This window comes from Coregonus clupeaformis, chromosome 9 (assembly GCF_020615455.1).
Source record: "Coregonus clupeaformis isolate EN_2021a chromosome 9, ASM2061545v1, whole genome shotgun sequence".
NCBI classification, from domain to species: Eukaryota; Metazoa; Chordata; class Actinopteri; order Salmoniformes; family Salmonidae; genus Coregonus; species Coregonus clupeaformis.
This window is the reverse complement of record NC_059200.1, coordinates 25499624-25514343: the sequence shown is the minus strand read 5'-3', so window position 1 is coordinate 25514343 and position 14720 is coordinate 25499624. Positions and strand designations below refer to the sequence as shown.

Here is a 14720-nt window from a genome sequence, read left to right as displayed (position 1 = left end):
ATGGGTAATGGAATGGTTTTGTTCACTGGTACTAGGAGAAGGGAAGAGATGTGTTAGGGAATGGTTGGCTCACTGGTACTAAAAGAAGGGACACATTTGGGTTAAAGAATGGTTTGGTTCACTGGTACTAGGAGAAGGGATGAAATGGATTAAGGAATGGTTTGGTTCACTGGTACTAGGAGAAGGGACAAAATGGGTTAGGGAATGGTGTGGTTCACTGGCACTAGGAGAAAGGACAAAATGGGTTAGGGGAATGGTTTGGTTCACTGGAACCAGCAGAAAGGACGCAATGTGTTAGGAATGGTTGGCTCACTGGTACTAAGAGAAGGGACGCACATTTGGGTTAAGGGAATGGTTTGGTTCACTGGTACTAGGAGAAGGGATGAAATGGGTTAGGGAATGGTTTGGTTCACTGGTACTAGGAAAGGGACAAAAGGGTTAGGGAATGGTACTAGGAGAAGGGACGAAATGGGTTAGGGAATGGTTGGTTCACTCGTACTAGGAGAAGGGACCCAATGGCTTAATGAATGGTTTGGTTCACTGGTACAAGGAGAAGGGCCAAAATGGGTTAGAGAATGGTATGTTTCACTGGTACTAGGAGAAGGGACGAAATGGGTTACGGAGTGGTTGGTTCACTGATACTAGGAGAAGGAACGAAATGGGTTAGGGGAATGGTTTTTGTTCACTGGTACTAGGAGAAAGGATGAAATGGGTTAGGGGAATGGTTTGGTTCACTGATACTAGGAGAAGGGACGCAGTGGGTTACATAAATTGTTTGGTTCACTGGTACTAGGAGAAGGGATGAAATGTGTTAGGTAATGGTATGGTTCACTGGTACTAGAAGGGACGCAATGGGTTAGGGATCGGTTTGGTTCACTGGTACTAGGAGAAGGGAATAAATGGGTTAGGGAACGGTTTGGTACACTGGTGCTAGGAGAAAGGACGAAATGGGTTAGGTAATGGTATGGGTCACTGGTACTAGGAGAAGGGAAGAAATGGGTTAGGGAACTGTTTGGTTCACTGGTACTAGAAGAAGGGACGAAATGGGAATAGTTTTGTGAACTGGTACTAGGAGAAGGGACGAAATGGGTTACGGAATGGTTTGGTTCAATGGTACTAGGAGAAAGGATCGAAATGGGTTTGGGAATGGTTTGGTTCACTGGTACTATGAGAAGGGAAGAAATGGGTTAAGGAATGGTTTGGTTCACTGGTACTAGGAGAAGGGACAAAATGGGTTAGGGAATGGTGTGGTTCACTGGCACTAGGAGAAAGGACGAAAATGGGTTAGGGAATGGTTTGGTTCACTGGTACTAGGAGAAGGGACGCAATGGGTTAGGGAATGGTTTGGTTCACTGGTACTAAGAGAAGGGAAGAAATGGGTTAAGGAATGGTTTGGTTCACTGGTACTAGGAGAAGGGACAAAATGGGTTAGGGAATGGTGTGGTTCACTGGAACCAGCAGAAAGGACGCAATGTGTTAGGAATGGTTGGCTCACTGGTACTAAGAGAAGGGACGATTTGGGTTAAGGGAATGGTTTGGTTCACTGGTACTAGGAGAAGGGATGAAATGGGTTAGGGAATGGTTTGGTTCACTGGTACTAGGAAAGGGACAAAAAGGGTTAGGGAATGGTACTAGGAGAAGGGACGAAATGGGTTAGGGAATGGTTGGTTCACTCGTACTAGGAGAAGGGACCCAATGGCTTAATGAATGGTTTGGTTCACTGGTACAAGGAGAAGGGCCAAAATGGGTTAGAGAATGGTATGTTTCACTGGTACTAGGAGAAGGGACGAAATGGGTTACGGAGTGGTTGGTTCACTGATACTAGGAGAAGGAAACAAAATGGGTTAGGGAATGGTTTTTGTTCACTGGTACTAGGAGAAAGGATGAAATGGGTTAGGGAACGGTTTGGTTCACTGATACTAGGAGAAGGGACGAAATGGGTTACATAAATTGTTTGGTTCACTGGTACTAGGAGAAGGGATGAAATGTGTTAGGTAATGGTATGGTTCACTGGTACTAGAAGGGGACGAAATGGGTTAGGGGATCGGTTTGGTTCACTGGTACTAGGAGAAGGGAATAAATGGGTTAGGGGAAACGGTTTGGTACACTGGTGCTAGGAGAAAGGACGAAATGGGTTAGGTAATGGTATGGGTCACTGGTACTAGGAGAAGGGAAGAAATGGGTTAGGGGAACTGTTTGGTTCACTGGTACTAGAAGAAGGGACGAAATGGGAATAGTTTTGTGAACTGGTACTAGGAGAAGGGACGAAATGGGTTACGGAATGGTTTGGTTCAATGGTACTAGGAGAAAGGACGAAATGGGTTTGGGAATGGTTTGGTTCACTGGTACTATGAGAAGGGAAGAAATGGGTTAAGGAATGGTTTGGTTCACTGGTACTAGGAGAAGGGACAAAATGGGTTAGGGGAATGGTGTGGTTCACTGGCACTAGGAGAAAGGACGAAATGGGTTAGGGAATGGTTTGGTTCACTGGTACTAGGAGAAGGGACGCAATGGGTTAGGGAATGGTTTGGTTCACTGGTACTAAGAGAAGGGAAGAAATGGGTTAAGGAATGGTTTGGTTCACTGGTACTAGGAGAAGGGACAAAATGGGTTAGGGAATGGTGTGGTTCACTGGCACTAGGAGAAAGGGACGAAATGGGTTAGGGAATGGTTTGATTCACTGGAACCAGCAGAAAGGACGCAATGGGTTAGGGAATGGTTTGGTTCACTGGTATTCGGAGTAGGGACGCAATGCGTTATGGAATGGTTTGGTTCACTGGTACTAGGAGAAGGGATGAAATGGGTTATGGAATGGTTTTGTTCACTGGTACTAGAAGAAGGGAAGAAAGGGTTAAGGAATGGTTTGGTTTGCTTGTAATAGGAGAAGAGACAAAATGGGTTAGGGAATGGTTTGGTTCACTGGTACTAGGAAAGGGACTAAAAGGGTTAGGGAATGGTACTAGTAGAAGGGACGAAATGGGTTAGGGAATGGTTTGGTTCACTGGTACTAGGAGAAGGGCCTAAATGGTTTAGGGAATGGTATGGTTCACAGGTACTAGGAGAAAGAATGAAATGGGTTAGGGAATGGGTTGGTTCACTGATACTAGGAGAAGGGACGAGTGCGTTAGGGAATGGTTTGGTTCACTGGTACTAGGAGAAGGGACGAAATGGGTTAGGTAATGGTATGGTTCACTGGTACTAGGAGAAGGGAAGAAATGGGTTAAGGAATGGTTTGGTTCACTGGTACTAGGAGAAGGCACACAATGGGTTAGGGTATGGTTTTGTTCACTGGTACTAGGAGAAGGGTTGAAATGGGTTAGGGAATGGTTTTGTTCACTGGTACTAGGAGAAGGGACGCAATGGGCCTTTTTGTGAGTTGACTTTAGAATTTTTCTTCTTCTATTATTCAAAGCAACTAAACTCTAAAAAGGAAATGAAAATCACCCGCTCTACATTTCAGTTAGGCACCATACTCTTGATCTTTAATGTGTCTTCTTTATGTCAGTATTACAGAGGAAAAGAGCTCAAATAATTAACCGAAACACATCAAATATATGAACGTCTTGTTTTATGTATAGTATATGATGTTGTTTTTGCTACCTAATCCAACTGAAATAGACAATCTGGCGCACACACACACACATTTTATGTCAAGATCAGTTAAATGTAGTCAGCGTTTCATTATGCTTTGTTTCTAACAAGACAGAGAAATGTTTCCCCTTTACATTACGACATCAGCAGCACGCCAACCTTATGTTACAAATTGTGATAATGAGGGGAAGAATAAATCCGCTATCAATGCAATGAAAACCCAGTTTTTTTTCCTCCAAACGAAATAAACAAGCTAATTATTGAGTCCCACAAACAGAACCATGCTAGCTACGACAGACCTTGAGAATCAACCTGAACCTGGAGCAGCCGCAGGAAGGGAGGGGGAGGGGCATAGAGAGAGAGGTGTGAGAATAACACACACACAAACACACAGCAGCAGCAGCAGAGGACCAGAAGGATGGAGGGAGTAAGTGCTGCTAATACTTATGCCACTGCTCCACCAAGGCACAAAAGGGGCGTAAAGAGAGGAATGCTGAGGAACGGAGGGAGCTAGAAGCGAGGGATAAAGGTTTTGTTCTGCTCTCTCCCCTCCTTCCCTCCCTCCCTCCTTGTTCTATCGTTCAAGGCTCCCTTGTATTACAGTGGACGGACGCTGCTCTGTTTCAGTATAGCAGTGGTTCCCAAACTGTGGGCGCACCCCTGGGGGCGTGAGGGGTCGGCAGTTTCCCTGTCTTTGTGAGACGCAGAGTAGGTGAACGGATCATCGCCGCATGTGTGGTTCCCACCATCAAGCAAGGTGGAGGAGGTGTGATGGTGTGGGGGTGCTTTGCTGGTGACACTGTCTGTGATTTATTTAGAATTCAAGGCACACTAAACCAGCATGGCTACCACAGCATTCTGCAGCGATACGCCATCCCATCTGGTTTGTGCTTAGTGGGACTATCATTTGTTTTTCAACAGGACAATGACCCGAAACACACCTCTAGGCTGTATAAGGGCTATTTGACCAAGAAGGATGATGGAGTGCTGCATCAGATGACCTGGCCTCCACAATCACCCAACCTAACCCAATTGAGATAGTTTGGGATGAGTTGGACCGCAGAGTGAAGGAAAAGCAGCCAACAAGTGCTCAGCATATGTAGAAACTCCTTCAAGACTGTTGGAAAAGCATTCCTCATGAAGCTGGTTGAGAGAATGGCAAGAGTGTGCAAAGCTGTCATCAAGGCAAAGGGTGGCTACTTTGAAGAATCTCAAATATAAAACATATTTTGATTTGTTTTTTGGGTTACTACATGATTCCATATGTGTTATTTCATAGTTTTGATGTCTTCACTATTATTCTAGGAGAAGGGACAAAATGGGTTAGGGAATGGTGTGGTTCACTGGCACTAGGAGAAAGGACGAAATGGGTTAGGGAATGGTTTGGTTCACTGGAACCAGCAGAAAGGACGCAATGGGTTAGGGAATGGTTTGGTTCACTGGTATTCGGAGTAGGGACGCAATGCGTTATGGAATGGTTTGGTTCACTGGTACTAGGGAGAAGGGATGAAATGGGTTATGGAATGGTTTTGTTCACTGGTACTAGGAGAAGGGAAGAAATGGGTTAAGGAATGGTTTGGTTTGCTTGTAATAGGAGAAGAGACAAAATGGGTTAGGGAATGGTTTGGTTCACTGGTACTAGGAAAGGGACCGAAAAGGGTTAGGGAATGGTACTAGTAGAAGGGACGAAATGGGTTAGGGAATGGTTGGTTCACTGGTACTAGGAGAAGGGATGAAATGGGTTAGGTAAGGTTTGGTTCACTGATACTAGGAGTAGGGACGAAATGGAGTTAGGGAATGGTTTGGTTCACTGGTACTAGGAAAGGGACGAAAAGGGTTAGGGAATGGTTTGGTTCACTTGTACTAGGAGAAGGGACGAAATGGGTTAGGGAATGGTTTGGTTCACTTGTACTAGGAGAAAGGACTTAATGGGTTAGGGAATGGTTTGGTTCACTGGTACTAGGAGAAGGGCCAAAATGTGTTAGGGAATTGTATGGTTCACAGGTACTAGGAGAAGGGACAAAATGTGTTAGGGAATGGTTTTTGTTCACTGGTACTAGGAGAAAGAATGAAATGGGTTAGGGAATGGGTTGGTTCACTGATACTAGGAGAAGGGAAGAAATGGGTTAAGGAACGGTTTGGTTCACTGGTACTAGGAGAAGGTACACAATGGGTTAGGGTATGGTTTTGTTCACTGGTACTAGGAGAAGGGACGAAATGGGTTAGGGAACGGTTTGTTTCACTGGTACTAGGAGAAGGGACGAAATGGGTTAGGGAATGGTTTTGTTCACTGGTACTAGGAGAAGGGACGAAATGGGTTAGGGAATGGTTTGGTTCACTGGTACTAGGAGAAGGGACGAAATGGGTTAGGGAATGGTTTGGTTCACTGGTACTAGGAGAAGGGACGCAATGGGTTATGGAATGGTTTTGTTCACTGGTACTACGAGAAGGGAAGAAATGGGTTATGGAATGGTTTTGTTCACTGGTACTAGGAGAAGGGAAGAAATGTGTTAGGGAATGGTTATGTTCACTGGTACTAGGAGAAAGGAAGAAATGGGTTAGGGGAATGGTTTGGTTCACTGGTACTAGGAGAAGGGACGCAATGGTTTAGGGGAACGGTTTGGTTCACTGGTACTAGGAGAAGTGACAAAATGGGTTAGGGAATGGTTTGGTTCACTGATAATAGGAGAAGGGATGAAATGGGTTAGGGTATGGTTTGGTTCACTGATACTAGGAGTAGGGACGCAATGGGTTAGGGGAATGTTTTGGTCACTGGTACTAGGAAAGGGACGAAAAGGTTTAGGGAATGGTTTGGTTCACTTGTACTAGGAGAAGGGCCGAAATGGGTTAGGGAATGGTTGGTTCACTGGTTCTAGGGGAAGGGACCCAATGGGTTAAGAATGGTTTGGTTCACTGGTACTAGGAGAAGGGCCGAAATGGGTAATGGAATGGTTTTGTTCACTGGTACTAGGAGAAGGGAAGAGATGTGTTAGGGAATGGTTGGCTCACTGGTACTAAAAGAAGGGACACATTTGGGTTAAAGAATGGTTTGGTTCACTGGTACTAGGAGAAGGGATGAAATGGATTAAGGAATGGTTTGGTTCACTGGTACTAGGAGAAGGGACAAAATGGGTTAGGGAATGGTGTGGTTCACTGGCACTAGGAGAAAGGACAAAATGGGTTAGGGAATGGTTTGGTTCACTGGAACCAGCAGAAAGGACGCAATGTGTTAGGGAATGGTTGGCTCACTGGTACTAAGAGAAGGGACGCATTTGGGTTAAGGAATGGTTTGGTTCACTGGTACTAGGAGAAGGGATGAAATGGGTTAGGGAATGGTTTGGTTCACTGGTACTAGGAAAGGGACAAAAAGGGTTAGGGAATGGTACTAGGAGAAGGGACGAAATGGGTTAGGGAATGGTTGGTTCACTCGTACTAGGAGAAGGGACCCAATGGCTTAATGAATGGTTTGGTTCACTGGTACAAGGAGAAGGGCCAAAATGGGTTAGAGAATGGTATGTTTCACTGGTACTAGGAGAAGGGACGAAATGGGTTACGGAGTGGTTGGTTCACTGATACTAGGAGAAGGAACGAAATGGGTTAGGGAATGGTTTTTGTTCACTGGTACTAGGAGAAAGGATGAAATGGGTTAGGGAATGGTTTGGTTCACTGATACTAGGAGAAGGGACGCAGTGGGTTACATAAATTGTTTGGTTCACTGGTACTAGGAGAAGGGATGAAATGTGTTAGGTAATGGTATGGTTCACTGGTACTAGAAGGGACGCAATGGGTTAGGGATCGGTTTGGTTCACTGGTACTAGGAGAAGGGAATAAATGGGTTAGGGAACGGTTTGGTACACTGGTGCTAGGAGAAAGGACGAAATGGGTTAGGTAATGGTATGGGTCACTGGTACTAGGAGAAGGGAAGAAATGGGTTAGGGAACTGTTTGGTTCACTGGTACTAGAAGAAGGGACGAAATGGGAATAGTTTTGTGAACTGGTACTAGGAGAAGGGACGAAATGGGTTACGGAATGGTTTGGTTCAATGGTACTAGGAGAAAGGACGAAATGGGTTTGGGAATGGTTTGGTTCACTGGTACTATGAGAAGGGAAGAAATGGGTTAAGGAATGGTTTGGTTCACTGGTACTAGGAGAAGGGACAAAATGGGTTAGGGAATGGTGTGGTTCACTGGCACTAGGAGAAAGGACGAAATGGGTTAGGGAATGGTTTGGTTCACTGGTACTAGGAGAAGGGACGCAATGGGTTAGGGAATGGTTTGGTTCACTGGTACTAAGAGAAGGGAAGAAATGGGTTAAGGAATGGTTTGGTTCACTGGTACTAGGAGAAGGGACAAAATGGGTTAGGGAATGGTGTGGTTCACTGGCACTAGGAGAAAGGACGAAATGGGTTAGGGAATGGTTTGGTTCACTGGAACCAGCAGAAAGGACGCAATGGGTTAGGGAATGGTTTGGTTCACTGGTATTCGGAGTAGGGACGCAATGCGTTATGGAATGGTTTGGTTCACTGGTACTAGGAGAAGGGATGAAATGGGTTATGGAATGGTTTTGTTCACTGGTACTAGAAGAAGGGAAGAAAGGGTTAAGGAATGGTTTGGTTTGCTTGTAATAGGAGAAGAGACAAAATGGGTTAGGGAATGGTTTGGTTCACTGGTACTAGGAAAGGGACGAAAAGGGTTAGGGAATGGTACTAGTAGAAGGGACGAAATGGGTTAGGGAATGGTTGGTTCACTGGTACTAGGAGAAGGGCCTAAATGGTTTAGGGGAATGGTATGGTTCTACAGGTACTAGGAGAAAGAATGAAATGGGTTAGGGAATGGGTTGGTTCACTGATACTAGGGAGAAGAGACGCAGTGCGTTAGGGAATGGTTTGGTTCACTGGTACTAGGAGAAGGGACGAAATGGGTTAGGTAATGGTATGGTTCACTGGTACTAGGAGAAGGGAAGAAATGGGTTAAGGAATGGTTTGGTTCACTGGTACTAGGAGAAGGTACACAATGGGTTAGGGTATGGTTTTGTTCACTGGTACTAGGAGAAGGGTTGAAATGGGTTAGGGAATGGTTTTGTTCACTGGTACTAGGAGAAGGGACGCAATGGGTTTTGTGAGTTGACTTTAGAATTTTTCTTCTTCTATTATTCAAAGCAACTAAACTCTAAAAAGGAAATGAAAATCACCCGCTCTACATTTCAGTTAGGCACCATACTCTTGATCTTTAATGTGTCTTCTTTATGTCAGTATTACAGAGGAAAAGAGCTCAAATAATTAACCGAAACACATCAAATATATGAACGTCTTGTTTAATGTATAGTATATGATGTTGTTTTTGCTACCTAATCCAACTGAAATAGACAATCTGGCGCACACACACACACATTTTATGTCAAGATCAGTTAAATGTAGTCAGCGTTTCATTATGCTTTGTTTCTAACAAGACAGAGAAATGTTTCCCCTTTACATTACGACATCAGCAGCACGCCAACCTTATGTTACAAATTGTGATAATGAGGGGAAGAATAAATCCGCTATCAATGCAATGAAAACCCAGTTTTTTTTCCTCCAAACGAAATAAACAAGCTAATTATTGAGTCCCACAAACAGAACCATGCTAGCTACGACAGACCTTGAGAATCAACCTGAACCTGGAGCAGCCGCAGGAAGGGAGGGGGGAGGGGCATAGAGAGAGAGGTGTGAGAATAACACACACACAAACACACAGCAGCAGCAGCAGAGGACCAGAAGGATGGAGGGAGTAGTGCTGCTAATACTTATGCCACTGCTCCACCAAGGCACAAAAGGGCGTAAAGAGAGGAATGCTGAGAACGGAGGGGAGCTAGAAGCTGAGGATAAAGGTTTTGTTCTGCTCTCTCCCCTCCTTCCCTCCCCTCCCTCCTTGTTCTATCGTTCAAGGCTCCCTTGTATTACAGTGGACGGACGCTGCTCTGTTTCAGTATAGCAGTGGTTCCCAAACTGTGGGGCGCACCCCTTGGGGGGCGTGAGGGGTCGGCAGTTTCCCTCGTCTTTGTGAGACGCAGAGTAGGTGAACGGATCATCGCCGCATGTGTGGTTCCCACCATCAAGCAAGGTGGAGGAGGTGTGATGGTGTGGGGGTGCTTTGCTGGTGACACTGTCTGTGATTTATTTAGAATTCAAGGCACACTAAACCAGCATGGCTACCACAGCATTCTGCAGCGATACGCCATCCCATCTGGTTTGTGCTTAGTGGGACTATCATTTGTTTTTCAACAGGACAATGACCCGAAACACACCTCTAGGCTGTATAAGGGCTATTTGACCAAGAAGGATGATGGAGTGCTGCATCAGATGACCTGGCCTCCACAATCACCCAACCTAACCCAATTGAGATAGTTTGGGATGAGTTGGACCGCAGAGTGAAGGAAAAGCAGCCAACAAGTGCTCAGCATATGTAGAAACTCCTTCAAGACTGTTGGAAAAGCATTCCTCATGAAGCTGGTTGAGAGAATGGCAAGAGTGTGCAAAGCTGTCATCAAGGCAAAGGGTGGCTACTTTGAAGAATCTCAAATATAAAACATATTTTGATTTGTTTTTTGGTTACTACATGATTCCATATGTGTTATTTCATAGTTTTGATGTCTTCACTATTATTCTAGGAGAAGGGACAAAATGGGTTAGGGAATGGTGTGGTTCACTGGCACTAGGAGAAAGGACGAAATGGGTTAGGGAATGGTTTGGTTCACTGGAACCAGCAGAAAGGACGCAATGGGTTAGGGAATGGTTTGGTTCACTGGTATTCGGAGTAGGGGACGCAATGCGTTATGGAATGGTTTGGTTCACTGGTACTAGGAGAAGGGATGAAATGGGTTATGGAATGGTTTTGTTCACTGGTACTAGGAGAAGGGAAGAAATGGGTTAAGGAATGGTTTGGTTTGCTTGTAATAGGAGAAGAGACAAAATGGGTTAGGGAATGGTTTGGTTCACTGGTACTAGGAAAGGGACGAAAAGGGTTAGGGAATGGTACTAGTAGAAGGGACGAAATGGGTTAGGGAATGGTTGGTTCACTGGTACTAGGAGAAGGGATGAAATGGGTTAGGGTAAGGTTTGGTTCACTGATACTAGGAGTAGGGACGAAATGGGTTAGGGAATGGTTTGGTTCACTGGTACTAGGAAAGGGACGAAAAGGGTTAGGGAATGGTTTGGTTCACTTGTACTAGGAGAAGGGACGAAATGGGTTAGGGAATGGTTTGGTTCACTTGTACTAGGAGAAAGGACTTAATGGGTTAGGGAATGGTTTGGTTCACTGGTACAAGGAGAAGGGACGAAATGGGTTAGGTAATGGTATGGTTCACTGGTACTAGGAGAAGGGAAGAAATGGGTTAAGGAATGGTTTGGTTCACTGGTACTAGGAGAAGGTACACAATGGGTTAGGGTATGGTTTTGTTCACTGGTACTAGGAGAAGGGTTGAAATGGGTTAGGGAATGGTTTTGTTCACTGGTACTAGGAGAAGGGACGCAATGGGTTTTGTGAGTTGACTTTAGAATTTTTCTTCTTCTATTATTCAAAGCAACTAAACTCTAAAAAGGAAATGAAAATCACCCGCTCTACATTTCAGTTAGGCACCATACTCTTGATCTTTAATGTGTCTTCTTTATGTCAGTATTACAGAGGAAAAGAGCTCAAATAATTAACCAAACACATCAAATATATGAACGTCTTGTTTAATGTATAGTATATGATGTTGTTTTTGCTACCTAATCCAACTGAAATAGACAATCTGGCGACACACACACACATTTTATGTCAAGATCAGTTAAATGTAGTCAGCGTTTCATTATGCTTTGTTTCTAACAAGACAGAGAAATGTTTCCCCTTTACATTACGACATCAGCAGCACGCCAACCTTATGTTACAAATTGTGATAATGAGGGGAAGAATAAATCCGCTTATCAATGCAATGAAAACCCAGTTTTTTTCCTCCAAACGAAATAAACAAGCTAATTATTGAGTCCCACAAACAGAACCATGCTAGCTACGACAGACCTTGAGAATCAACCTGAACCTGGAGCAGCCGCAGGAAGGGAGGGGGGAGGGGCATAGAGAGAGAGGTGTGAGAATAACACACACACAAACACACAGCAGCAGCAGAGGACCAGAAGGATGGAGGGAGTAGTGCTGCTAATACTTATGCCACTGCTCCACCAAGGCACAAAAGGGCGAAAGAGAGGGAATGCTGAGAACGGAGGGAGCTAGAAGCGAGGGATAAAGGTTTTGTTCTGCTCTCTCCCCCTCCTTCCCTCCCTCCCTCCTTGTTCTATCGTTCAAGGCTCCCTTGTATTACAGTGGACGGACGCTGCTCTGTTTCAGTATAGCAGTGGTTCCCAAACTGTGGGGCGCACCCCCTGGGGGCGTGAGGGGTCGGCAGTTTCCCCGTCTTTGTGAGACCGAGTAGGTGAAACGGATCATCGCCGCATGTGTGGTTCCCACCATCAAGCATGGTGGAGGAGGTGTGATGGTGTGGGGGTGCTTTGCTGGTGACACTGTCTGTGATTTATTTAGAATTCAAGGCACACTAAACCAGCATGGCTACCACAGCATTCTGCAGCGATACGCCATCCCATCTGGTTTGTGCTTAGTGGGACTATCATTTGTTTTTCAACAGGACAATGACCCGAAAACACACCTCTAGGCTGTATAAGGGCTATTTGACCAAGAAGGATGATGGAGTGCTGCATCAGATGACCTGGCCTCCACAATCACCCAACCTAACCCAATTGAGATAGTTTGGGATGAGTTGGACCGCAGAGTGAAGGAAAAGCAGCCAACAAGTGCTCAGCATATGTAGAAACTCCTTCAAGACTGTTGGAAAAGCATTCCTCATGAAGCTGGTTGAGAGAATGCCAAGAGTGTGCAAAGCTGTCATCAAGGCAAAGGGTGGCTACTTTGAAGAATCTCAAATATAAAACATATTTTGATTTGTTTTTTGGTTACTACATGATTCCATATGTGTTATTTCATAGTTTTGATGTCTTCACTATTATTCTACAATGTAGAAAATAGTAAAAATAAAGAAAAACCCTTGAATAAGTAGGTGTGTCCAAACTTTTGACTGGTACTGTATATATATATTTATATATATAAAAAAATATGGAACATAGTCCAGCTTTCAACTTACTCATGAAAGTTGTAATAGTAGACTGCACAAGGTGCAATTTCTAAATTGGCTAGTGCATCATCAGTTTCCCTCTTGTCATGTCAGTCATTGCATACCTTAGAGAGAGCTATGTATCACTTGTCAGCCATGTCAGCTAACATTGTTGAGCTAGGTTTCTTTAGCTCATAGATTTTGTTGTAATGTTTGAGTCACTCAAATATCACATGAATACACATTAGACATGTAAAAATGTATAGAATTGCAAGAAAATGTTTGGGAACCCCTGCAGTATAGGACTCATTCCTCAGAGACATCTCTATTCAGCTTTGTACTGTTGGGATAATCAACTGACAAATGCTCTTGTTTTTATCATTCTGTGGTTGTTCACTTCAGCCCATTCAGGAATTCTCTGCCTTAATTTTAACATTCATTTTCACTTCTATATTTCAGACTCCTCTATGTTGTTCCAGTAGTTCACTTGATGAGCAGTCGACACCCTTGTCTCCCCGCAGTTTAGACAGAGCTGGGCAGCACAGAGGTGGGCAATGGCATTCCTGACGAAAACCATGTTGGGGGTAATTGTGTGTTGTGTATCACTAAAATCTTCACCAAAGATCACTTGTAAGCTAACAATGAGCATTGTCTTCCAACAGGTGGTGTCATTCCTACACAACACGCAGTCCAACCCGACAGATTCATAATGTCTGATGTAAGACAATGAACAGTGAGTGTATTTTACCACTCAAACAGGGAGTGTATCTTACCTGTGTAATATCCGTAGGCCCCAGGCCCCAGTATGTCTGGGTCCTCCAGTCGTCCCCCCAGGGGCCTCATCCTCCGGGGCCCTCTGAAGAAGGCGTGCCGCCGGGCCCCCAGAGCACTCAGCTGCTTCATCCTCCGCTCCTTAGACCGACGGTTCTGGAACCACACCTAGAGGACATAGAGGAAGAGATAGTGAGTTATCAAATGACATCACATCTATGAGGACGGAGAGGAAGAGATAGTGAGTTATCAAATGACATCACATCTATGAGGACGGAGAGGAAGAGATAGTGAGTTATCAAATGACATCACATCTATGAGGACGGAGAGGAAGAGATAGTGAGTTATCAAATGACATCACAACTATGAGGACGGAGAGGAAGAGATAGTGAATTATCAAATGACATCACAACTATGAGGACGGAGAGGAAGAGATAGTGAGTTATCAAATGACATCACATCTATGAGGAAATAGTTACACACCTAGGACCAAGAGAAAGATTCAAAACTATTTTTATTTGATTTTAGATCATTTTCATTTTCACGGAATGAACAAACTTTATTTATACTGCATTTTAGACAAGCGTGTCACGCACACAGAATGTCGTAATCAAAGTCGAATCAAATCTAACTTTATTTCATTTCTTGTCTACAATGGATAGTAATCCTCACCAGATGTATTCATAATCCATTTCACATTAGTGTTACAAAACACTTTGCAGAGAATTAAAAACAAATGAAAAACTACAAGGTAGTTAAAATGACAAGGCCTACTCCTAATCATCATCAAATCAAATCACCATCAAATTAAATCCACCTTCATTTCAGACCTTAATTGTTTTGTCCATTTGTACATTGTCCATTCCACAGACTTGGAGTGCTATTTAACTATGCTTATTCTCATACAGGAATTATAATTCTGTAGTTGTTGAATGCATTGCTCGTTTTATGTACGTTCTGCAACGATTTTTTGTTTGTTTGTTTGCTGTCTTGAGACCGGTCTCAACACAGCAAATAGATTAAAAGAGATAGAAACAAATCTAGAAAATAGCTTTTCTCAGGCACATCACCTATAGAAATAAGGAGCTCCACTTAGATATAAATGAGATAACTGGAGAAATGGGAGGAATATGAACAAAGTGGGATGGAGGCGGTGGAGGTAAACTAACAAACATGGACACTGTCCATATCTCACAGTCCAACCCAGACACTAAAATATTCAG

At 44.1% G+C, this 14720-nt stretch overlaps 1 protein-coding gene across 1 annotated transcript in view; it reads right to left on the bottom strand.

Annotated features, from left to right (window-relative positions):
* The window catches only part of LOC121574161 (LIM/homeobox protein Lhx5-like), a 58802-nt gene that overhangs the window by 34014 nt on the left and 10068 nt on the right, over positions 1-14720 (bottom strand). The window contains exon 4 of the mRNA XM_041886803.2: positions 13500-13665. Coding sequence (XP_041742737.1) covers positions 13500-13665 — 166 coding nt within the window. The remainder of the gene's footprint in view (positions 1-13499; positions 13666-14720) is intronic.